Raw genomic sequence first — 24,541 nt, 5'->3', positions numbered from 1 at the left:
AAAGGAATTTAAGACTAATCGGTTTTCAAGCAAGTTGTTCAGGCGTAAGAGCAAAACGATTGGAAACCATGGCTAACATGTTTGTGAAAAATTTTGCTCTTTGCCAAATACAATTATTTGCTGAATAATATTCCAATATATGTTATATATATGATATCTATCTATCTATGTATCTATATGTATGTATGTATGTATGTATGTATGTATCTACCTACCTACCTACCGCACATTTTCTTTATCCATTCATCCCTTGATTTATACTTAGCTTGTTTCCATATCTTGGCCATTGGCTACTGTGAATAATGTTGCCATGAACGTGAAAATACAGATATCTCTTTGAGACAGTGATTTCATTTCCTTTGGATGCATACCCAGATGGGGGATTACTGGATTGTATGGTAATTCTATTTTTAATTTTTTGAGGAACCTCCATGATCTTTTCCATAATGGCTGCACCAATTTACATTCCCACCAACAGTTCACAATGGTCCCCTTTTCTCCATGTCCTTGCCAGCACTGTTATCTCTTATGTCTCTTAATTTTTAATTAATTTTTATTGGAGTATAGTCGATTTACAATGTTGTGTAAGTTTCTACTGTAAAGTGAATCTACTAAAGTGAATCAGTTACACATATATCCACTCTTTTTAGATTCTATTCCCATATAGATCATTACAGAGTATTGAGTAGAGTTCCCTGTGCTATACAGTAGGTCCTTATTAGTTATCTATTTTAAATATAGTAGTGTTTATATGTCAATCCCAATCTCCCAATTTATCCCTCCCCCTCCTTTTCCCTTTGGTAACCGTTTGCTTTCTACATCTGTGATTCTATTTCTGTTTTGTAAATAGGTTCATTTGTACCGTATTTTTTAGATCCCACATATAAGCAATATCCTATGATATCTGTCTTTCTCTTTCTGACTTACTTCACTTAGTACAATAATCTCTAGGTCTATCCATGTCGCTGCAAATAACATTACTTCATTCTTTTTCATGGCTGAGTAATATTCCATTGTGTGTGTGTGTGTGTGTGTGTGTGTGTGTGTGTGTGTACACACCCACACACAAACATCTTCTTTATCCATTCCTCCATCGATGGACATTTATCTTTTGATAATAGTCATTCTAACAGGTGTGAGGTGGTAACTCATTATTTTAAGGATTCCAGGGTTAATATTCTAAGAACGAGAAACTTTCCCCTTACCTGTGTAACCAGATGGGCATTCACAAATGAACTCCCCAACTTGGTCTTTACAAATTCCATTGTTGTAGCATGGCAGTGAGCTGCATTCATCAATGTCTGTTTCACATTTTAAGCCTAAAATGCAAACCAGACACTGAAGGTCAATCAAAGAGCGGATTAACAGAAACAGAACCATGATCATTTAAAGATAATTATCCCGATAATCTGAATTTATACGGAGTGGTGGTGGTGAAGGAAAGGGCAATATTTGTTAAGAGCTACCATCTAGTTAAGTATTTAATGAAGGTATTACCTCTCTCTAAACAGCTTTAAGATATCCTTATAAGGATACATAAAAGATAGCAAAAGATCCTAAGTTAGAAGTAGAGGGGGAAAAAGGGAAATCTGGAAGCATAAAATAGAGCCAGGAATTAGTTTAATTCCAAAGTGAAAAATACAGAGTCATATATACTTGCTACCAAGGCCACTTGGCGGAGGAGGGGTGGCGGGACTAAATCCTGCCAGACCTCAGCTCATATGTCAGGTATCCTAGAATGGGGTGCATCTTCCCATAGGGTGCACACAGGCTTTCTATGGGCTAGCTCTGCCGAAACCCAGGTTCTTCTGCACCAGGGGGTCTCAAAGTGTGGTCCCTGGACCAACAATATCAGTAATCCCCTGGGAATGTGACAGAAATGCAAATTCTCACAACTTCCCTAGACCTACTGAATCAGAAATTCTGGAATTGGGCTCCAGCAATCTGTGTTTTAAGAAGTCCTCCAGATGGTTCTGATGCACGTCAAAATTTGAGAATCATTGTCCTATATTATGCTTTTCTCAACCACCTCTCACTTATAAAATTCTAGGACAAGTTCATTTTTTCTTGTGGAATGTTGGGACAGAAATTTTTATAAGAATTGAAACCCACACACATGCACATATGCACATGGTGAAATAAGTGGAATGACAACATTCTGTATTTTGTTTTCCAACTTCTCTTTTGCTTATCTTGCGGTGAATTATTTAAATACCACTTTCTCATTAAAAACACTTCATGTTGGCGGCATAAAACTCGAAAAAAAATGTAAAAACTGCATTTCTGGAAGAAAACAGGAAATTATTTTAAATAAACTGCAATTTTTAAGATATAGTTCATTTCGCCTCAAAAATTATATTTCTGGACTGAGCTGGAATTTGAACCAAACTGCAAGAAAACATAATTCTTACATAATTCCTATGTAATCAAGTTCAAAGCCACGCTGTGTTTCTAAGCACAGCTTCCAGAAAGAAAGCAAGCAACAAATCATGGCCATTCATGACAACTTCCATTCATGTGAAGCAAATGAGAGAAACTGGAGTTTGTTTAAAAATGTTTATGCTGGACAATCTGTTCTATGTTGAGTGTCATGCATTTAATTTGTGTTAGAATGCAACCTTGGACACGGCCTCTGGAACCGTATCCCAATTTAAATCGTGAGTTATGATGTGACTTTTCATAGAGAAGATGATTCTTTATTCTTCCCCCAAAACGTGCAAAGAACACTGTCATTCGTAAGATATGTATGCTTTTTTCACTTATTGGTTTGTCTTGTTCAACCAAACTTTTGTGCAATTATACAGTCTAATGTATCTTATGGCGTTTATTTTTAATGTTTCAAAGTTTGATACTGCAAGTCACAAAGATACTGTATGAAAAACACATGAAAATTTGCACTCCTCTGTGTTACCTGTATATCCAGTTGGACAGAGACACACATAACCACGCCCAAGTTGTTGGCAGGTTCCACCATTGTGGCAGGGGTTTAAGAAACATTCATGGAAAACCTACCAGTGGCAGAAAAGAAATGTATCAGAGACAAAACACTATTTGTTTCAAAGCAATTCTGAGTAGGGAGTTAGAAGGTTTACATCAGGTGTCGGTTTCCAGGTGAGGCCAGCTGGACGGCTGCCTGCATAACGCTGGTACCTGCCATATACGGGCACAAATGCTATATATTATTCTTGAGAGATGTTCTGATAAACCCAGGCAGTGTTGCTAAATGCTGGCTCCATTTAAGGCATTTTAAAAAGTATACTAAGGACAGGCCCCAACCCAGACCAGCTAAATCAGTAATCTGTGGAAGTGGTATCTGTGCATCGTTTTTAAAAGTAAGCCAGTGGATTCTAATGTGTCTGTGTCCATTATGTGCAGTTTCAAATATGACTTATGAAACCGTTATAAGTGAGTATGTTTGGATGTAGGAAGTTAAAATAAGAAATATAACTTCATTATCCTCCTTAAAAATACTTAAAGCCAAGGAATTTATTATGACATTGGGCAAGGTGCATTCAGAGTAATGGCTGAATCACCCAAAATAATTATTCTTAACTAGTCTTCAAAAAAATAAATGGAAAAGTTTTATGAGTTATGTTGCTTATTTTTTAAAAAACCCACAACTTACTCCAATAAATGATTTTTATTTTTGCTGGCAAAAAATTTACATAACTTTCATGAAAGTTGAGTAACTCTTCCTGCTAATCGGAAAAGGCCTTTGGTTAATCCAAACGCCCTTACTCAAATGATGGGTTATGCTCACGGTACATGGTACATGTTAATTATTAGCAACTCAAAAGACTCCCCACATCTACAATTCTCTGTGCCAGACATTGCTGGGAAAAATTCCCATTTCTGGTACTTAGAACTTCTAATGCTGCATTTTTGGAAAGTTCATTTTATAAGTCATAAGCAAATGTAATTATTCATTGATAATATTCATGAGTCTTGATTACTTGAAGTTTCAACTCTGGTAGTTTTTCCTCTGTGGGACACGTATAATGACAAGTTGTTTTCCAAGAATTCCATTAGAGAAAATTTTATAAATATAAAATGGACTTGCCTGACTGCTGACTTCATACTTCTTTTTGATATGTCCAGGAGAAGCAACGGGCACTACACTTTCCTCTGCTGCTGAGAAAGTTGAACTAAAACCTAATAAAATTATGGGAAAACAACTGAAAAACATATTTGTGTGTAGTAGATATTACCAATAAATAGACTCTATTTTTTTTTCTTTTTTAAAAATTGAAGTATAGTTGTTTTACTGCTAATTTCTGCTGTACAGCAAAGTGATTCAGTTATACAAATACATACATTCTTTTTAAAAATTCTTTTCCATTATGGTTTATCATAGGATATTGAATACAGTTCCCTGTGCTATACAGTAGGGCCTTGTTTATCCATTCTATATATAACAGCTTACATCTGTTAATCCCAGCCTCCCACTCCACCCCTCCTCCAAAAGCCCCTCCCCCTTGGCAACCACAAGTCTGTTCTCTAGGAGCAGACTCTATTTAAATCCCATAGTCAAGATTCTGATTCTCAGAGTGGGCAAAGCCACATATATTTTGTTTCAGTAATATAAAGAGAGCACAGAGATGGATGGAATTATGTCATTAAATTCTAGACTTTCAGAAATTTGGAATTTATCAAGTTCGACATTCCCAAAATAAGAATCTCTGAGTCACTGTCATCAAAAAGACCTTCAGAAGGATCGTTTAACACATCCGGACACCCAAAGGCACTGAAAATAGTAATATTCAGAATTGAAGCTACCGCAGAGATAAACAAAAGTCTCCAACACAGGGTTACATGAGAAATGAAGGATATCATCTTACTGGAACAATCTGTGATGGATCTGGCACCAGTGATGGTTGTAGTTCCATAAAAGGGACAAGATAAGCAGAAGGACTTCCCTGGATTGGGCTGGTAGTAGTCTCGAGGACATGGATAACAGGGCATTAACCCAGAACGAGAGAACTCTCCTACTGGACAAGGCACTGCAAAAGTAAGAACAAATCATTTGTGCTTCCTAGTAGTATACCCTACCTCTAAAAGAAGCTTTGGTTATAAGAAAGCTATCGCATTGCTAATATTTTCCCTTGCACGTACTTAATACCCAGACCATTTTATCACCTAGATAAATGTATTGTTGTTTCCTTCCCATCTTTAACAACACACAGCAACTCAGGAAAAATCAGAATTGGCCGTATAATATTGTGTTATGATTTTTCCACTTAACTTTATATCATAAGCAAATCATTCCCCAAATCATTAAGTAACATGGTGTTTAACGAATGAAAAATGTTACATCTCATTGGCAGACCATAATTGAGCTCACATTTCCTCTCCTATTGAACACTTAGCTCGTTTCTACTAGTTTGCTATTATAAATAATGCTGACATGAAATTTTCTCTATAAATTTTTTAATATAGCTCTGATTATTTCCTTGGGATAACACTTGACTTTGAGTAGTTGAGTGGTTAGAGCTAAAGATACAATTTAAAGCCATAAATGTGTCATGCCCAAATGTTTAAATAATGTAATTTACAGTCCCATTGGCAGCGTATGAAATTGCCCTTCTCACTGCATGCTCAGCCTTCAAAATGATTATTTAATTTTTTCCTACTTGAAGGTAAAAATGGAATCACGCTGTTATTTTAATTTGCATTTTGATGATAAATGAAGTTGCATTTTTTACGTTTACCAGAAATTTTTATTTCCCCTCTAGAGCTGTCTATCATTTATTGGGGGTCTTTTATTTTTAAAACTTTTAATGTCATTTTGGGTTAGACATGCTTTTCGTAAACAACATGCAGTTGAATATTACCTTTTAACCAAATTGGAAATTCTCTTGCCAAGATTTGGTGGAATATAAGAAAACAGACCCAAACATAAATTTTGGTTACATTTGGCAGAGGGATAGTGGGGTAGAGTACCCATGATTAAATCCTTGGGTTGGGGTTTTAGACTGTGACCCATAGACAAATTCAGGTGGAGTGTGTGAACTGGAGTCATTTGGGTGAGCCCTAAAACCATTATAAACTGAGAAAACTACTAAAACTATTAAGACTTGTCTGCATAAAATTAAGTATAGAAGACAGGACACAGGGAAACAGCTACTCAGGATATCAGCATACTTATCATTTAGGTTTTGGATTCTTGATAATAAAAATTAGTATAGCAGAAATAATTACCAATATGGTTGAAAAATTTAGAGATACACTTGAGGCTCAAAGGAGCATGATACGCCAAGTGATGGCATCTCTTTTTTATTGGTATGACAATAAACATGAAGTAAATGACAACACATCTGTCGTAATCTCAAGACGCTTTGATCAAATTTCTTAAGCAAAAAGAGCCAGGCGAATCTCTTGTAAAAGAGTTCTTTTACGTACCCAACTGACAAAAAGTAGAGAGTTGAATCAAGAGATGGCAGAAGATAACATAGCTATTAATGCATATTTAGAAAAAAAAATTTCTGGTGGCTACATTTGCTATATTCAAGAAGAGTTTTAAACTACAAGTATCTTTGTTTCACCAAGAATAAAATAATCTACTCTGTTACTAGATGTAGCCAGGGCTTTGCACAAACATATTATAAACCCATAGGAGTTTAAAATGGGTTTTCTGATTCCCAAGTTTCCAAAAATGATTGTCTATTTGGAAAAGGTACCTTCCAAATAGCTAATTAGTTAATTGGAAGCATAAATCTTCCACTGATAAAAGTATAAATTTTCTGTTTGAGAGGATATCTATGAGTGTGCATGATATGCTAGAAATATAAATGCTGCCACTTAAACCCAAGATGCTATAATGAATGAAACTGTTTTTTTCCATATAACTTTTTTCAGTACAATCTTAAAAAGAAGAAAAAGAAATCTTAAAAAGAAAAAAAGACTGTGCCCCTAAAAACTGACAGAATTATACTGTCAGTTGTAGCACATAATTATACTATAATTGTCAAAAATTATACTAAGATATAATAATAATAAAATCTTAAGATTAAAAATAAGCCAATTAGCATCTCAAAATAGCAAACATGGTGTTGTGATGTCTGTACTTTGCTTTTTGACCTAGAAAGTGTAAAATAAACTTTCATGTGGAAATTAGTTTAAATTACATTCCAAGGGCAGACAGTTGTCATCACAAATATACTTTCCAAGAGTGAATAATCAGCATTTAATATATAATTTATATATGCAGTACCTATATATATATATATACACACACACACACACACATATACATACACACACATATAATATATGAATGTATAAACATATACATAATAATAGCACTATCTAGTACACAGGACAGTATTAAATACACATGCATACACACATGACACAGTTCCTAATGGACTAATGTCATAAGAAAAGATGTGAGAAAGTTTCCTTTTGAACCTTGGCCAGAGAAACTGTGGTTTCTAAATCAAGACAAATGGAACAAAACTCTTCTCACCTCTTCTACTGTAAAGAAAGAGAAAAAAAGTATTCAAATATGCCAAAAGTGATATCAAAATAGAATTAAAAATAAAGCACTGAAATGACCAGGGAAACATGTAACCTCACATGTCTGTCCCCTGATAGTGTAAAGGAATAAATACAGCCTTGGAGCCATTGGTTTCCTATGACAAAGCCAAAAGTCAAAGCCTCTTATTCTGAGCCTCCTTTTAACTTCATCCTACAGGGTTGGGCTAAGAAGTGTTATCCTCCTGTGCCACAAATAATCTTTCCTTCTATTGGGACCATATGTAAACAACACCATCACCAAAAACTCATTTGTGGGATTAATTATTTTGATAAAAATCATTTTTAAAAAATGGAAAATTTCAGGCTCTTTTGTAACCAAGGACTCAAGACTATCTAATATCCTAATAAGTGACAATCGGTGAAATGTATAAAGAATGTTACATTATGCTAACATAGCAGTATACTTAAAGATAACTGCTATATTTATTAATGATATTTTCAGTTCAACAGGCCAAAGGAGGCAAAAAGTGATATGTCAGCAAAAAATAAGATAAACTGTACAACATGCCCATAAAACATAAATCAGTACAGAAAGAGAAAAGAGGAGAAGGAGAGAAAGAAAGAAGGGGAGGGGGAGAGAGGGACAGAAAAGGGAAAACTAAGGAAAATATATAAGGGACTGTTTTAGAACTCACACACATTTAAATTTAAAGTAAAAGTAAAATGGTGTTTACCCAGCACCGTAGGGGAAAGTGTCATTACCAAATATTACCAGTTCCTACTCAGGACAAGTAGACTGTGGTTAAACATATGCTAGAAATATTAGGAGAAATGGAACAGTTACCAGGAATTTAGAGATTTCCTGGGAATTATAATTACTTAATTGCAGTAATTTGCTATTAGAAAACCTCAAGGATTATTTGGAAAGTTAAAGGATAAAAATTTATCAACTATGAACTTGTTTCACTGTAAAAATCCTAGTTGCTTTTGTGGTTGGAAGGAAGGAAGGAAGGAGAGAGGGAGGGAGGGAGAGAGGGAGACAGAGAGAGAGAGAGGATTTTTTCCTGCAGACTTTCTTCCATAGTTAGCTTGTATACTGACAAAATAATAGAGTCTTTGGCAGATCTCTTTCAACCATAATGTGAGGTTTTGTTTGACTTTTAATTAAAAAAAAATCCACAGCTGGTATTACACAACACACGTGGTTTCTGAGTTTCAAATAGGTCCTAGTTAAATTCTCTTCTCATCAGTGAAACATTAGGTCGATGAACACTGCTCTCCCAATTCCTCTGGTCTAAGAGGCTTTCATCTACTGTGAAATTCTGAGAGTCAACCCGATGGAGCATATAAAACCTATAACTCACAGTATGTATTTCCTGTAGCACTTAAGTTATGAGGACTACGACTCCCAGGAAGCAATGCTGGACACGCTCCATCCCCTCCCTACCACCACACTCAAACATCCTAAGCATCTGTTTTCTAGGACTCTCAGCCTCTAAGTGGATGCAGATGTATATATGATTGGGGTGCAATGAGGATGGGATGTGTGTGTAGCTTGAGGGAATGGGGAACCAGCAGACTGGCTTCTTAAAAACATCACTCAGTAAGGGAAGAGTTTAAACCTTCAGATTGCCATAGACCTTAGGTTTTTCAGTAAGGGTATAAAGAATGGGGAGGACTCACAATTTTTTAAAAAGTCATCTTTTAGCCAGGCATGCTTGTTCTGTTCCCAGTGATGTAGCAGAGAGAGGCCAACAAATTTTTATTTTTTGCAAAGTTCCACTGAAATTGCAAAGTCATTGCAGTTTATGGGAGTTTCTGGCAATAGGCTGACCTTGACTGTCAGACCTAGTTTCACTGTCATTCTAAGTTTTCATCTTTTGCTTTTGTTTATGGCTTCCAGTTTTTTCACTGCTGGAAAACTGTACTTGGTAGGGATGTTAGAACTATTTGAAAAACAGAACTCTAATCTTTATATTTCTATTTAAACCAGTGGTTCTCAATGTGTGGTCCCTGGACCAAGCAGAATCAGCATCACTTGAGAACTAGTTAGAAATGCAAATTCTCAGGCCCCACACCTGACCTGCTGAATTAAAAACTCTGGGGCTGGGGCCCAGCAATCTATGTTTTAACAAACCCTCCATGGTGACATTTGAGAACCAAAATTAGTCATACTTTAGAATCACCTGGGGGAACTTCAGAAGAAAACCAGAAAACTTAAATCAGAATATCCGGGGGGGCAGAGACTGGGTTTCAGTATTCTCAAAATACTGATGTAAACGTGCAGTGATTCTAGTGTGCAGCCAGAGTGGATAATCACTCATGAAGATCTTCAAACTGTAGGGAATGAACGTTACAATTCAGAGGTTGTATTTTTAGAGTTTCAAGGAACGTTAGATAAGACCTCATTTTAACCCGAGGAATCTAAGTTCCTAGTTGAGATGTATTTCTATCATATCATGTGGCCACATGGTTACAAATGTTGAGGGCTGGGACCAAGCCTTGTGCTTCTTGTGTGTTCCTAACGGTACCAGCACGGTGTTTATATTATGGGTGTTTACACTTAAGTATTGACTGGCCGAATAGAAGGAAACTCTCTATAAAGAGACAGTTATTTACATTCTTTGCATGCAGTAGACATATGGTTTTGCTAAAAAGATTCCACTCCTCCATGCGTAGAACCTAGGAGGCTTGGGAAAAAAAAGCGATGTCTAAGACTTAACCTCCACAAGCAGAAATGTCCACGGCTCCTCTCTTCACTGTTGAAGTATTTTCTGGACACACGAGGCAACCCCGGGAACCAAACGCTGGCTGATAGCTGCCCAGTGGACAAGATTCGCAGGTCTCAAGCCCATTTGATGAGTAGGTGCCTTGCTTACACTGAGCTAAAACGAAAAATGTAACATGGTTAATAACGATGACGTCAGCTATACAAAATTAGCACTGTGTACAACAGGATTTTCCACATTTTAATTTACTTAGGATAGAATGAGGGTCACGAAGAACTCCAAGCATACACGTCATATTTTAGACTCCCTGTACTTCCGTATACTAAGTCTTAGGCTCATTTCCAGTTACTTGTATTATGACCTAGCACGGTGTTTGACACATAGAAAATGTCGACAAAGAGTTTTTGGGTGAAGTTAGAAACCTGCACCTCAGAAAGGCACACTCATAAGATCAAGCTGTCACGGGGAAGCTTGTTTCTGTACAAGTTCTCAGCTTGTACACTGTTCCCTTGAGTGACTGAAACAAAACCCCCATGAGCTAGAGTCTCATGACTATACCGGCACCTTTTTTCCCTCTAAATAAGAACAGGCCCTCTTACCTCCTCCTGCCTGCAGACACCATTTCATTTGAGGGTTGGCAGAGAGGAAGTAAAAGTAGTCTTAGCATCAAGCCCAGAGAGGTTAATTAAGCAACTTTCCCAAACTCATAGCAATGGTTTTGTAGTAGAGAGGGCTTAGGGCCAGATTCCCCAATTCCCGGTGCACTGTCCTTTCCTCCTGCCCTTCTCCTCCGGATGACTCTCATTTTCAGCGCTGCTAACGTTTTTAGTGCATTTGCAATCACCTAGCACTGCTCTCAAGTTTACGTGTCATGAGGTACCCACACCTGCATTGGCAACAATAGGCAAGGAGGAACAATTCTGCAATTCCTTCTTTTAGGGGTGTCTTACTGTAACTTTAAATGTGAAAGAAAATGTTTCCATCAGGAATGTTCATTGAGAATAACAGTAACAATATTTTGAAAGGACTGGATATTTTAGTAGCAAGAATAGGTGCATATGGGCCTGTAGTTATTCATTTCCAAGTAAATGGAGAGTGAATCTCATCATATCAAATATTATTCTAACAAAAAGCAGCCTAATGCTTGCTAAGAGCCATGAAAGTCCTTTCCACCAATTAAAGTGAGATTCACTAAAACACCCAGGTTCATTGACGAATGTGGATTAGAGTTCTTGACAGTGGAGTTTGACTTAGAGCAATGGACTGTTGCAAAAGGAAAGATAAATGGACTTCTCTAAAGTGAGGGAAACATTCAGGTAACAGTTTGCAATTAAAAGAAAGAAAAAAATCAATTAATGAAATTGCTTTTGGTAATGCTCATATTTCATCCTATTTGCCATTGAGATTTTATAACTGGAAACAAAATTTAGGCTTCTGGTCAAAATGAGCACTAAGCCCCTACCTTTACATTCCGAGCTACTTCTTGAATGGAGATATTCAGTGTAAGTTCCAGTTGGACAGGGTTTGCACTCAAGCTGCCCTTCTTCATCTTGATAGGAGCCCATCAAGCAGCTTTCACAGACAGAATTCTCCAGAGAATAGTAGGTTCCCAAAGGGCAATTGACTGAAGAGAAAACAAGCAGGACACATTGAATATAGTATGGAATGTGCTTTTTCCCTAAGGCATGAGAGTAATAAAGCCTGCTTCCAGATACTATTGTTTATGGGTTAAATTTTACTGCCAGAGGCTTACTCACATGATAAACCTTCCAGAAATGTATTCCTCTAAACCAACAGTAGATTTTTTTTTTTTTTGAGAAAATGCAAATTCTTGTTGACCAAGCTTAGTGTTTATATGATGGCGGCTTTGAAGTGTGGGTTAAAGTTCTAATAAACCAGATTATTCTGGAAACACACAGTTCATGGAAGAAGAGGATAAAACAATGAATGTTTAGGTTAATTTGGGGCTTCGAGATATGAAAAATGATTTCATAGCTGTTCTTCTGAATGGTTTCCCTTATGAAATTGAGTGTCCATTATAGCATTATTTCTAGAAATAAAAACAGGCAAAGGTGGTGAGCCTAAAAAAAGGGAGTTAAGTCGACCCTTGTCTCTGATTGCAGGAATTACTGCCCACTGAAGGCAAGTCTGAGGCATCCTCAGACCCAAAGCCTCCGAGGAAACAGGCCAATTTTAGAACCTTCCTTCCTTGAAGATTTGCTCTACTATTTGGACGCCTGGAGTGCAGAATTTCTGAGACCAAGGTGGGATGTTAAATTCACTGAAAGGCTGCTATCGAAGTTAGTATTTTTATAGAGAGGACACTTGAAAGAATCACTTGAGTGATTCTGAGGTGTTAAGGTATGTAAGAATTACCTGGCAACTTATTACATTTCAGATTCCAATGCCCTAACCCCAAGGGGTCACATGCATCCGTTTTGGGATGGGGCCTTAATCAAGCTGCATTTTGAAAGCACTTCAGGGTATGCTGACACAGGTAGCCTGAAGACCACACGGAGAAATGCAAAATGCTGGCCAAGGCGATTCCTGATTTTCACTCACAGGTTGAGAAAGAAACAAGAGGAGGCTCGGAAAGACGACGTTCATGTGCTTTGGATGGACTGTGTTTATCACACTGTGAAAAACTCTGCTGAGCTCTGGGAATAGCAATAAGAACTGTTGAGGAAGGTTTTCCGACCAGGACACAAGAGCCCCAACCTACAGAGGGGTTAACAGAAGACTCACGTCAGTTGGTTCCACTGAGTGTACAGAGTTTAGTCAGAGGAGATCCCGCCATCTATAAATGATGACTTGTTAGGGAAAGAGACTGGAACTGATCCAGATGGTGACAGTCTAAATTAGGGGTAAAAGCTAAGGGACTCGGGGGAGGGAGAATGGGGAAGGGAAGTTTAATGGGTCTGGGGTCTCCTTTGGGGGTGATGAAAATGTTCTGGAATTGTGATAGAGGTGACGGTTGAATGACATTGAGATTGTACTAAATACCACTGAATTGTATACTTTTTAAAATAAATTTATTTATTTTTGGCTGTGCTGGGTCTTCGTTGCTGTGCACGGGTCTAGTTGCGGCGAGCGGGGGCTACTCTTCTTTGAGGTGCGCGGGCTTCTCAAGGCGGTGGCTTCTCTTGTTGCGGAGCACAGGCTTTAGGTGCGCAGGCTTCAGTAGTTGTGGCACGTGGGTTCAGTAGTGGTGGCTTGCGGGGTCTAGAGCACAGGCTCAGTAGTTGTGGCACATGGGCTTAGTCGATCCGCGGCATGTGGGATCTTCCCAGACCAGGGATCGAACCCGTGTCCCCTGCATTGGCAGGCGGATTCTTAACCATTGCGCCACCAGGGAAGTCCCTGAATTGTATACTTTAAAATGGTTCACTTTATGCTATGTGAATTTCATGTTGGCTGCCTGGGTGGGAATCTCGGCTACACCACTTACTGTCTTAAATGGTAAGACTTACTGGGTAAGTTCTTAGCCTCCCTGGCTTCAGTTTTCTCATGTATAAAATGTACTTAATAAGAATGGTACCGCATACAGTAGCTAAACAGGATTAAACACATGAGACGGGCTCAGCCAGCACACATGAGTGGTCAGAAAGTATGAGTTTCTGTTATTGGAGTTGCTGCTGAAAGCTGTGAGGTCTAAAGATCTATAAATAAAACGAAGATTTGAGTCGCTCACCTAAAATAATTTTCTTGTTGTGACCAATAGTGGTTATCTAGATTTTTGAGACACTAAGCATGTAACAATAAGAAAATGTAGCTTTCATCACAATATCCCTTTAGAGTTGTAAAACGACTCTATCCGTGTCATTTGACCCAATAGGCACCAAATATTTTTGATTACAGGGAGAAGTCTTACCACACATACGCCCTCTCAGCATGGAGCCTGGTCTGCAGAAGAGGAAAGCCTTTTCGGTTTCTAAGGAATTGCTGTCAGCTACAAGCATTTCAGATGCAAGATGAAAGGAATACATGGGCTCCTTAGTAAGGGTCCTTTTCAGTCGATTTGTGATAGTTTCCAATGTCTTAATGAGTCGTTGCTGATTTTCCAATTCAAGGGTATCATTTCTTTCATCAGGTAAGGGCACACTAGCTGAGATAAAAACGAAACAAGAGAAAACATAACACACACACATGGTGTTGCAGGAAGCCATCTGTACTGAGTTTTTACCAAAGAGAAATAGCATATTAAAAATCTTCCAGGAAAAATAAACTGAAACTTAAACACCGCTTACTGAGCAACTAGTACCTGGAGAATATTAAAAACAACATGATTTGTTTTAACCTTTCTCTCCTATGCTGGATCTACATCACCCTTTTGTGGAGTTCTTCATGATTACATATTAAATTCCTGCAAACTCTCGCTTTTTAAAAACACACCGTAGTTCATCATGTCAAGATGAGCACAAAGCAGGGGGCTTGTTGCTATGGCAACTATAAAATACATCTGTGATAGTAAGAAAAAAATGACAAAACTTGGTTGATCGTGCTTGCCCTAATTTTCAGTTCCAGGGTCATTTCCTAATAATGATAACTAACAGATAATTTGAAAAACAGGTCTCCAATCAAGAATTTCTCTCTATATTAACCTTTTCAAATAGATAGTCTATCCTTACCTGTGATGTTAAAAATTAACTTAATTTTGTGGTCAGATAAGGGGGCACTTCTTTTATTCCGTGAAGATCTGGCTTTGCCAGAGCCCGTGGGTGTTTCTCGCACAGTGTCCAGGAAGTCATCATAAGAGTAATCCAGCCTGTTAGCTGCACCCCAGCCGACAGGTCCTGGACAATTGGGGCAGAGAGACAAAAGATGTTACAGTTGCACCTTTATCAGCGTTTAGGTTCTAATGTGAGTCCACAAATCAAACTGTCCTTGATCATCGCTTAAACTGCCCATAATAATATACCATATACAAGGTTTTGTCTGTAGTATCATACTGTAGCTTCATATGAAGTTTAGATTACCAATGAATTCCATTAAAAGTATAAAGCAAAGTCTCTGTAGAGCTATACAGGCATTTAAAACATTCTATCCTTGACCTAATAATAAATTACCTTAACTTTAGAGGAAATGGGAGGAGGTACAGATTTTAATCAATTCCTATTTCCCTTCAGGGTTTGCTCCATTCTTGCTTTTTTATATCAGCGTTATAAACTTAACGCATGGAAACAGATTTCCTTTTGTGAAGATTGTTCAAGTGTCTGCATAGCTGCATTATATTTCAAAGGTGGGGGCAGTTTCTGAGGGCAGCATGTAAGTTACATGATTACGTAGTTAGGAAGCTATGCTGGAGGCAGCACGGCTGCACGTGCTTCTTTGGATGCCCTCCATATCACTGTGATCAAGGATTCAGACTGTGGCTTCTCATATATGGTGTACGGCTGCACAATCTTAGTCAGGCTCCTCTCATCTCTCTGAATCTCAGTTTCTTTGTGTCTACACTGAGATAACTGTGCTTACCTCATAGGTTTGTCTGTGGAATAACTGAGCTAATTTATGCAAACTGGCTCATATTTGACTCATTCTAAAACCTCAGTGATAGTAAATGATAATGGTCTAGCCATACTGCTGTTGTTGCTTAGTTAGGTGCGTTAAACATCAAATTCTATTTATACAGACTTGTCCACTTAAGTAAGTTGGTTTTTGAGTAAGTTGGTTTTTTTTTTTTTAGCTTAATTCATGTTTTGGGCCATTAAAAAGAACTGGGATCAATATTTTTGTTTTTCACTTAAACATTTGTCCCACAAGTGTCATGTAGCCATTATGTTGATAGAAAAAAAAAAACAGATTAGCAAAGAGAAAAATATAAAAGATTACTTATAATTCCATCACATGGAAATAACGACCATAACATTTTAGGCAAGAATTTTTTCTATGAATATATAAATACACACATACACATTTATGCATAGATACATATATATATATATATATAGCTAGAATAAAAATAAACATACTCCACTTTTAACAAAACGAGATCATACTATATGTATATTATTTGGTAATAGCTTTTCAAATTTTTTCAAAAATATAATATTTCTGTGTCAAATGGTTTCATAATATTCTCTTCTACAGCTATACTACAAACTAAGCAGGTTTCTATCTTCAAACTTTTAGGTTATTTCAAAATTTTAGAACATCCTTGTACATACACTAGTTCATAAAGTATAAGACACCATCAATGAGAAGACACATCCCAATTTCAGAGATGCCCAAATGAAAAGTGTACATCTTAGAATTTATAAAAAGTGGTACATGTTTGTACATTAGCATGACTTTTATCTTGAGAAATATCCTTAGAAGTGGAATTTCTGGGTCTGAGCATTTTTAATCCTTTAGGTACATATCGTCAAATGCCCTTCAATGTCTCCTCTACACACAATATACGAATACGATTTTTTTCCCCTGACACCCTTGCCAACTCTGGGTGTTATGATTCTTATTCAAATTTGTTAATCTGACAGGTCAAAAATGGCATCTCATTTTAGTTTTCATTTGAATTACATGATTATTAGAAGATCAAACAATTTTAATATATTTATTGGCCCTTTATTTTCCATACATTATGACTTGCCAAGGTGTTATAACCATTACGCTGATCTTGTGACTCTGTTGTGAGGACACTCAAGAAGGAAGGGTTGTCTCTTAGGATCACTTGTACCACATGCCATCTGGATCCTTCTAGAATGACAAACATCACCCATCTCAAAGCCTCATGATGACAACTGACTCCCTCTGTGTGTATCCCTGCACCCCTGCAACCTACCTCAACAATCTGGGGGTTGAGGGAAACCTGGGTCATGTGTGACAGAAGAGGCATTGTTATTCTAGATGTGCCATTGCCAGCTCCCCTGCCAATGCCACCTTGTGTTTTTCTATCTAAAACTTTAACGTCAAATATGTACACTGAGAAGTTGTACATAATAGTTAAAATTGGAAAACAACTTAAGCCTACCAATAGGAAACTGTTTATATAAATTATGGCAAACTGACTCATAAAATAATATGCAGATATTAAAATTGTATTGAAGTATAATATTTATGACATAAAAATGTCCTGAATAAAATCTTACCTAAAAACTCACGTTTACAAAATAGTATGGGTCAGCATACATATGCATGTACAGTTACATATTCATTAATATATTAACAGAATTATTTCTGGGATTGCAGGTTATCTCAATATCGTTCTTTAGCATTTTTCAAATTTTTGCAGTAAACACATATGCACAAATAATATTTTTAAATTTAAAAATCTAAACCAACATTCAACATCACTCAGTGCTGCATCACTAAAAACACGACTAGTGTCAGAAACAAAAAGGATGTCTGCTGTCATGTGAATTAATACTGTCTCAAATAACCTTCTAAGCACTTTATTTATACTTGTACTTCCTCCTTTAATCCTTACGATGGCTCTATGAGTTCAGTACTCTTATATACCCAATTTATACGTGAGAAAATGGAAGCACAGAGTGGTTTGAGAACTTGGGCTCAAGACCACACACCTAGTTGGTGGGGAAGCCAGGATTCAGACCTTACTAGTTGCTTGTAGAGTTCATGTGCTTTAAACACGACACTATTTTGTTATCACTATTATATTTTAAAACATTACTCTGCAAGTTCTGGACAGTTTTATAAGAATGAAATAAAAATAATTACTGGAAAGGACAAGTTTGCTAATTGAAGGACACAATTGAAATCTAGAAATCTGAAGACAGTAAGCTAAATGGTCAGTTGGATCAGCCAAAAAACTCACATAGCACACTTTGGAGTAGCTTTAATAAAAGTTATATGTCAATTATATCTCAAAAAAACAAGAAAAAAGTGTTCAGACTCTACATGAAGAAAACATCAGAATTCCACTTGAAGGTATATCAGACTTGAATAAATGGCTTACTTGCAATTTAAGTTAAATGCCATATAAAAATTGTTGTTAGTACTTTATAGTTATTACTATTCTCTTCTAAGATCTCATATGAATATTTGAATTTTACAATCATAATGTGACTTAGTTTTCTTAGTTTTTATCATCGTGAGGCATTTTGGCTAATATTTTGAAAGAATTTATTTGATACACCAAATGTAATATATTTATAAAGATCATTAAGCACAGTACCAAGTTATCAAGTCATCTTAAAATACTTGATGAATAAATGAATGAAAGATCATTTTTCCAGTTTGCCCCACTCTTCTGGAATGATTTTCTTAGTCTGCAGATCAGTTTTGCCAACTACCCACACTAAATAATTTCATTACCAATTGCAAAGCCATTTTCATACTCATAATTATATTCGAGGCAGTATTTTTTGGTCAGGTCCTCCAGTCTGCAGTCAATGTCATCAGCGTCACTACAAAATGATGGGACCTGCAAATAAAAAATGAAGAGGACAAAATGTACTTCACATCTGGGTGTGCCTTGGATAAGCCCTTTGCTCCTCTGGCCTTCACCTCTCCATCAGCAGGAGGGAAGGGAGGGCCCTAGAGCTCTGTCTGCCCTTAAAAAGGCTCCCGACCTCCTCCATGCCCTCCCCTACCTCCTCTAAGTGCCTGTGGACCACCAGGATTAGCCTCATGCCTTTTCTTTCGGTTTATATCACTTACCACAAGAGAACCAGGACTCTTGGGATATCTCTTGTCTCTTAACTTTCACCCCATTTGGCTTTTTAAAAATTGAAGTGCAGTTGATTTATAACATTTTATTAATGGCTCTTTAGCTCCCTTTTCTCTGACCCTATCTCCCACCCTTCTCCAAGTCCTCAAAATCTTCCTCGATGCCCTCTGAAACACACAGTCAGTAATCAGCCAATCTCCTATTATTATTATTATTTTTTTAACCTCCTCTCTTCATGTTCTCTTCATTTTTGCTCTCAATGAAACCTGACTTCCTAGTTTTCTTAGGTGGTGGGCATGGAGGAAGTGTCCTCCTCACTCTTTATTGCTGTTTCCAGATCATGCTCCCATGAACCTCCTTGAAGCCTCACAGTTTTGAAGCTCCTGCAATCAACTATACCACACACTGACCCTCCTTGTGGCCATCACCTACAGCCCTCCCCCACTCTGAGTCACCCTCTCATTCCGAGAGCGCTTGGTAACCGTCCTTGTTAGAGCCCTCGGTGATTTCTGCATCCACCCAGCTGATCCTTCTATCACCTTGGAGTCTCACTTTCTCTTCCTCTTCTGTCTTCCAGCTCTACTTTTTTTTTTTTTTAAAGAAGATGTTGGGGGTAGGAGTTTATTAATTAATTTATTTATTTTTGCTGTGTTGGGTCTTCGTTTCTGTGCGAGGGCTATCTCTAGTTGTGGCAAACGGGGGCCACTCTTCATCGCGGTGCGCGGGCCTCTCACTATTGCGGCCTCTCTTGTTGCGGAGCACAGGCTCAGTAGTTGTGGCTCTGTTGTGGCAACAGGCCTAGTTGCTCCACGGCATGTGGGATCCTCCCAGACCAGGGCTCGAACCTGTGTCCCCTGCATTAGCAGGCAGGTTCTCAACCACTGCGCCACCAGGGAAGCCCCCAGCTCTACTTTGTCACTTGACATACATGAGACATACACTTGAGGGTATGTCTCATGATCATACCCTCAGACCTCGTTGTTACCAGTAACTGCACCTTCTCCTACTCCCAAGAATCCAACAATTCTTTGACTTCATCAGAATCTATAATCCACTGATGCTACCCACCTCCTCACTGTCTCTCAGCTCCTGATGTCTTCACTTCCTTATTTGCCCATCTTGGATCCCATGGTCTACCACCATGAATTACTCCCGTGCATGCACCCTCCTCAATATGTTTGCCTGGAGGACCTTTAACCCTGGTTAAATTCATTGCTCTGCTTTCTCCACATTTGCGCCCACATGCTCAACCATAGCTTAGGAGAAAACACAATGCTGCTTACTGCCAAGCCTACTACATTTCCCTAGAATATTCATTTATGCTCTCCTAGAAAATTATTTTATACCATGTTCTGTGTTCTCAAACCTCCAGCAACTCCTCCCCATCCACACTCCAGGCTGATCATTCCGCATCTTTTTTCACAGATCAAATAGTCACAAAAGATCCTTCCTTCACACACTTACATCACCATGTGGACTCACTCCTGTATCTATGCTCCTGTTCACTCCGCCTCCTTGATGCCTTGCTTTCTCTCACACCCTGTATCAAATCTACTACTACTACTACATCTACTTTCAGAATCTATCCAAAATCTAAGCCACTCAGCCACTCAACTCTGTTACGGATACAAATATATATATATATATATATATATATATATACACACACACATATATATGTCATCATTTCCTGCCTTCAAGACATTCAATACAGTTAAATACATCGTTTTGCTTTCTTGGAATCACTGAAAGAGTCCTAAACGAAAACACATGAAAAAGAAAATCCTTTAAATGTTCAATGATCTCCTCATCATAAAAGAAATACAGCCTACAATGGCATTTTTGTCATACTTTAAATAACAAAGCAGACATTCTCAAACCACATGGACCCTAAGCTTCCCTTTCTGACTTGGAGTGTTTTAAAAAATTCAAAGTGCTTTAACACAGATTTACATATAATTCACTCCAGAAGTCCAAAATCCTTCGAATAATTCTAAATACGAGGAGCAAGTTTGGGTCACAAAGAAGAAGGGAATCATCGGGACAAAGAATTTTTGTGGCAGGTGACCCAAAGAGGTTACAAAAAACTCAACAGTGAGCGTCCTTTCAAATACGGCAAACAACACAGGAATGCTACTGACATACCATTTTCCCCAAGGTGGTCTCAAATGCTTCAGAAAACTTCTTCAACAGCTCCGTGTCATCACAACGAGTTGCTTTGTACAGCATCTCAAAGGACTTGAACCCATGATTTGCAAAACGTTTTACTGGAAAATGTTGGAAAAAAACAGCTCCAGTTGGTTAGTGTTTTCAAAACAACGATTTAATTTTCTGTGGAATAACTGTAACTTGGTATTTTAATCCTGACATGATTTTTGGGATTGTTATAAAAACAAAAGATGACAGTTAAGGAACGTTTCCAGGCATTAATTGATCATAATAAACCATGAGCCAAGCAGCTCTGTACCCAGTTACCCGGTGATGAGTTTGCTTTGATATATTATTCTTTGCCTTCCAATCATATTAAAAAATGAGTATTTAAGAGAAAAAGAGATATAAAAATTCTCCTCATTATATTCCTGGGAATCTTTGAAAAATACTAGCTGCATCAAAGATATTATAATTTGGGCTTCCCTGGTGGCGCAGTGGTTGAGAGTCCGCCTGCCAGTGCAGGGGACACGGGTTCGTGCCCCGGTCCGGGAAGATCCCACATGCCGCGGAGCGGCTGGGCCCGTGAGCCATGGCCTCTGAGCCTGGGCGTCCGGAGCCTGTGCTCCGCAACGGGAGAAGCCACAACAGTGAGAGGCCTGCATACCGAAAAAAAAAAAAAGAAAAAAAAAAAAATCCTACTGTCTAAATCTTTGATAGAGGTGAGTGATATCACTTTTATTTGCTTCCCAAATTTGGGGAAAAAAATAGCTCAAGTAAGTGGGCTTTACTGTTTTTCTAAGACATTGGCATTTAAACTTCATCTACAGTACTAGATCAAAGATTCACTCCAGAAAATATTATTTACACTAGACAAAGATATTGGGTTTTTTTATAATAATATATAAGATTACAGAATAGCTCTAAATCTGAATCACTTCTAAAGAGAACGTGACTGATCTCTCACTGCATCACGTATATCGGCTCTTACTTTAAACATAAGCTCTTCTAAAGACTGTAAGACTATACTTTATAAGTTGAAGTTTACAAGTCAAGAATGACATGCTGACAAGTCTCTTTGGATAATTCTGGTAAATGAAAATGAGAGCGCCAAGATGGTTTTGCCATAAACTGAATCTTATCCTATAGCAATCCGATAGGTAGCAAGACTCTGGGGGGCTAATATCTTAAGTCAAGGGACAAGCATTTCTCTTAGCTGCAAACACTTCAAATTCACGGCACCGTTTTCCACTCACCAAACCTAATCCCTATATTAAAGCAATTTTTCCCTTTAATGTTTAGAAAGTTATACACATAGGCAGACAAATACATACTCACACATATGAAAGGAGTCCAGAAAATAATTAGAACTTACTAGCACAGTCTGGCCATTCAGTGGAATATGGTGGCTTCCAGATACCATCTTCATAAGCACAATAATACTTGTCAGTAGACCCTTCTGTGAAATCATAGCCCTCTAAGCAACTTAATGTGCAGTTAACTCCAGCACTATCTTGAGTACATAGAAAATCCCCATTTACAGGTGTAAATGGAACTTCACAGGGGGAACCTGTGTAAAAAAAAATTGTATTCCTCATATACAGTGGTATAAGAAATACAAATTAAAATCCAGGAGTCTAAGCTGAATTTTGAAGAGGATTCCTCCTGTCCACCACTACTCCTAGAAGAACTCTCACAGTAAATCCTTAGTGTGGGATTGTTGCAAAGTCTGCTTTTTGATTCCTAGGTGGGTACAGTTAAAAAACTGTACCTATGTGTAATTATGGGTAATTAATTACCTATGTGTAACTGTGCATATTTTATGAAAAGATAAAGTACTTCCGATTTGCAAGTTATTTTTGGCATTCCTTTAAGAAAAATGAAAACCAGACAACATTACATAGGAAATACATTTTCTGAATCTGTCTTCTCAAGCATTCAAAATAGGATCATGACAACAATACTTTACAACTTTGGAGAAAATGTTAATAAGTCGTTAATTAAAGACTACCCCAGAAGAAAATATTTCTATTTACCATGAAGTGAAGGAATAATGATCAGAAATCTCAGTAAAATCTGTCAGTATTCTAACTTTAAACATCTACTGCTCATGGACTATTTTCTTTCACAAAATAGAGCGCAACAGCAATTACATATATCAAGTTCAACTAGATTTTTGGAGGCTTATGCAGAGTATACCTTTTATGATAATGTGGATGTCACATGTTCTGTTATTGCCTGAGGGGTCAGTGGCTGTGTACCGCACTACCGTCTCCCCGTGAGGGAAAAGGTCTCCTGGTGTATGACTTCTGGTGATGGCCAACACAGCCCCTAGAAAGGAAAGAAGCGGAAAGAAGGAATCCAATTTGAGGGTTATTGTGTGCAGTCGCTTTATTTGATTTGAATTTTCATTTTCTGTTTATACAAACCAGCTGGGCATTCTATTTGTACTGATTTGGCCGCTAGTAGAAAATAAAAGATATAATTTTACGCTATAACACAGAAATTGTTGACTCAAAAACCTATTAAATTAAGGCATTCTTACTAAATATTTTCCTTGAATAGGTCAGTCACTGTGAATACTGGAAATTTAATTAAGAAATCTATTTAACTTGCATTCTTATTGCTTTTGGGGTTTTGGTCAAAGCTTTAAAGTGAATTTCAGCTATATTAGCCCATTTTTTTCTGTTTTCCCATGAATTTTTATAACTTTTTTGACAAATGTTTAAGAACGGAGTATGAAAACATAGAACTGCGTTAGATTTACCAAAAGGATGCATAGTTTATGTCTTTAGGACAATGGAAGCTTAGAGACTCAATGAATTTATTAGAACACTTTCAAATAAAACACCTTGTACACGTTTAATAATGTCCACTGAATACTGAATGAAAGGAAACGCCATGAATAGGTAAGATTAATAATGTTAAATTATATATACTTATCCTAGCATTAAAACGTATTACCTTATATAATTATTCATTCTATTTAGATGTAATTTGCTTTTCATTTCTCTTTTACCTTTTTAAAAGCTTTTTAAAATAAAGTATCATTTGGTGGTAACATACTGACAACACGATCTCTGCGTTCTCACCTGAGTTGTCCGAGAACTGAGGCTCATCCCAGGTGGCGGCATGTTCCTTCTCGGAGACCTGGACTGGAGGTGGGGATCTGCACCAGTCTATGCTAGGCGGTTCTACATCTAAAGAACATGAGATCAGAGAATGAAGTCACAACTGATGTTCAAAACTGATGAGGAGGGTTACAAGAGAGAACCAAAGTCTACTTGTGCTGGCAGAGAACCCTGACCTTGTTAGACATAAGGCTGGCCCTGGGGTCCCTTTGATGAGGAGGTATGTTTCATCCCTGACCTCAACATCAAAAGAAAAAGCTGATTCTTGCTATACTTCCCTCTGCCTGTTGAAGAAGGAATACCAGATTGCTAAAATCACCATGAGCATAGCAGTATGAAAGGCAAATTCAGGATACGGTGAGCATTTAATTTGTGAGTTTCGCCACTGGTAGTTGAGCTGACCCACCTAGAACTGTAGAAAACCTTCCCAG

General features: G+C 37.6%; 1 protein-coding gene across 1 annotated transcript in view; it reads right to left on the bottom strand.

Moving 5' to 3' along the window:
* The window catches only part of SVEP1 (sushi, von Willebrand factor type A, EGF and pentraxin domain containing 1), a 185,492-nt gene that overhangs the window by 70,066 nt on the left and 90,885 nt on the right, over positions 1 to 24,541 (bottom strand). Inside the window, exons 10-22 of the mRNA XM_060154645.1 lie at positions 24,072 to 24,179; positions 23,179 to 23,310; positions 22,355 to 22,549; positions 20,977 to 21,098; positions 18,477 to 18,585; positions 14,834 to 14,998; positions 14,077 to 14,310; positions 11,668 to 11,829; positions 10,200 to 10,361; positions 4,839 to 5,000; positions 4,061 to 4,152; positions 2,912 to 3,008; positions 1,206 to 1,319 (exon numbers count right to left, since the gene is read on the bottom strand). Of these exons, the coding sequence (XP_060010628.1) occupies positions 1,206 to 1,319; positions 2,912 to 3,008; positions 4,061 to 4,152; positions 4,839 to 5,000; positions 10,200 to 10,361; positions 11,668 to 11,829; positions 14,077 to 14,310; positions 14,834 to 14,998; positions 18,477 to 18,585; positions 20,977 to 21,098; positions 22,355 to 22,549; positions 23,179 to 23,310; positions 24,072 to 24,179 (1,854 nt within the window). The remainder of the gene's footprint in view (positions 1 to 1,205; positions 1,320 to 2,911; positions 3,009 to 4,060; positions 4,153 to 4,838; positions 5,001 to 10,199; positions 10,362 to 11,667; positions 11,830 to 14,076; positions 14,311 to 14,833; positions 14,999 to 18,476; positions 18,586 to 20,976; positions 21,099 to 22,354; positions 22,550 to 23,178; positions 23,311 to 24,071; positions 24,180 to 24,541) is intronic.

Source organism: Lagenorhynchus albirostris, chromosome 7, assembly GCF_949774975.1.
Source record: "Lagenorhynchus albirostris chromosome 7, mLagAlb1.1, whole genome shotgun sequence".
NCBI classification, from domain to species: Eukaryota; Metazoa; Chordata; class Mammalia; order Artiodactyla; family Delphinidae; genus Lagenorhynchus; species Lagenorhynchus albirostris.
Note: the sequence above shows the minus strand (reverse complement) of the source record. Positions and strands in the feature narration are given on the sequence as shown.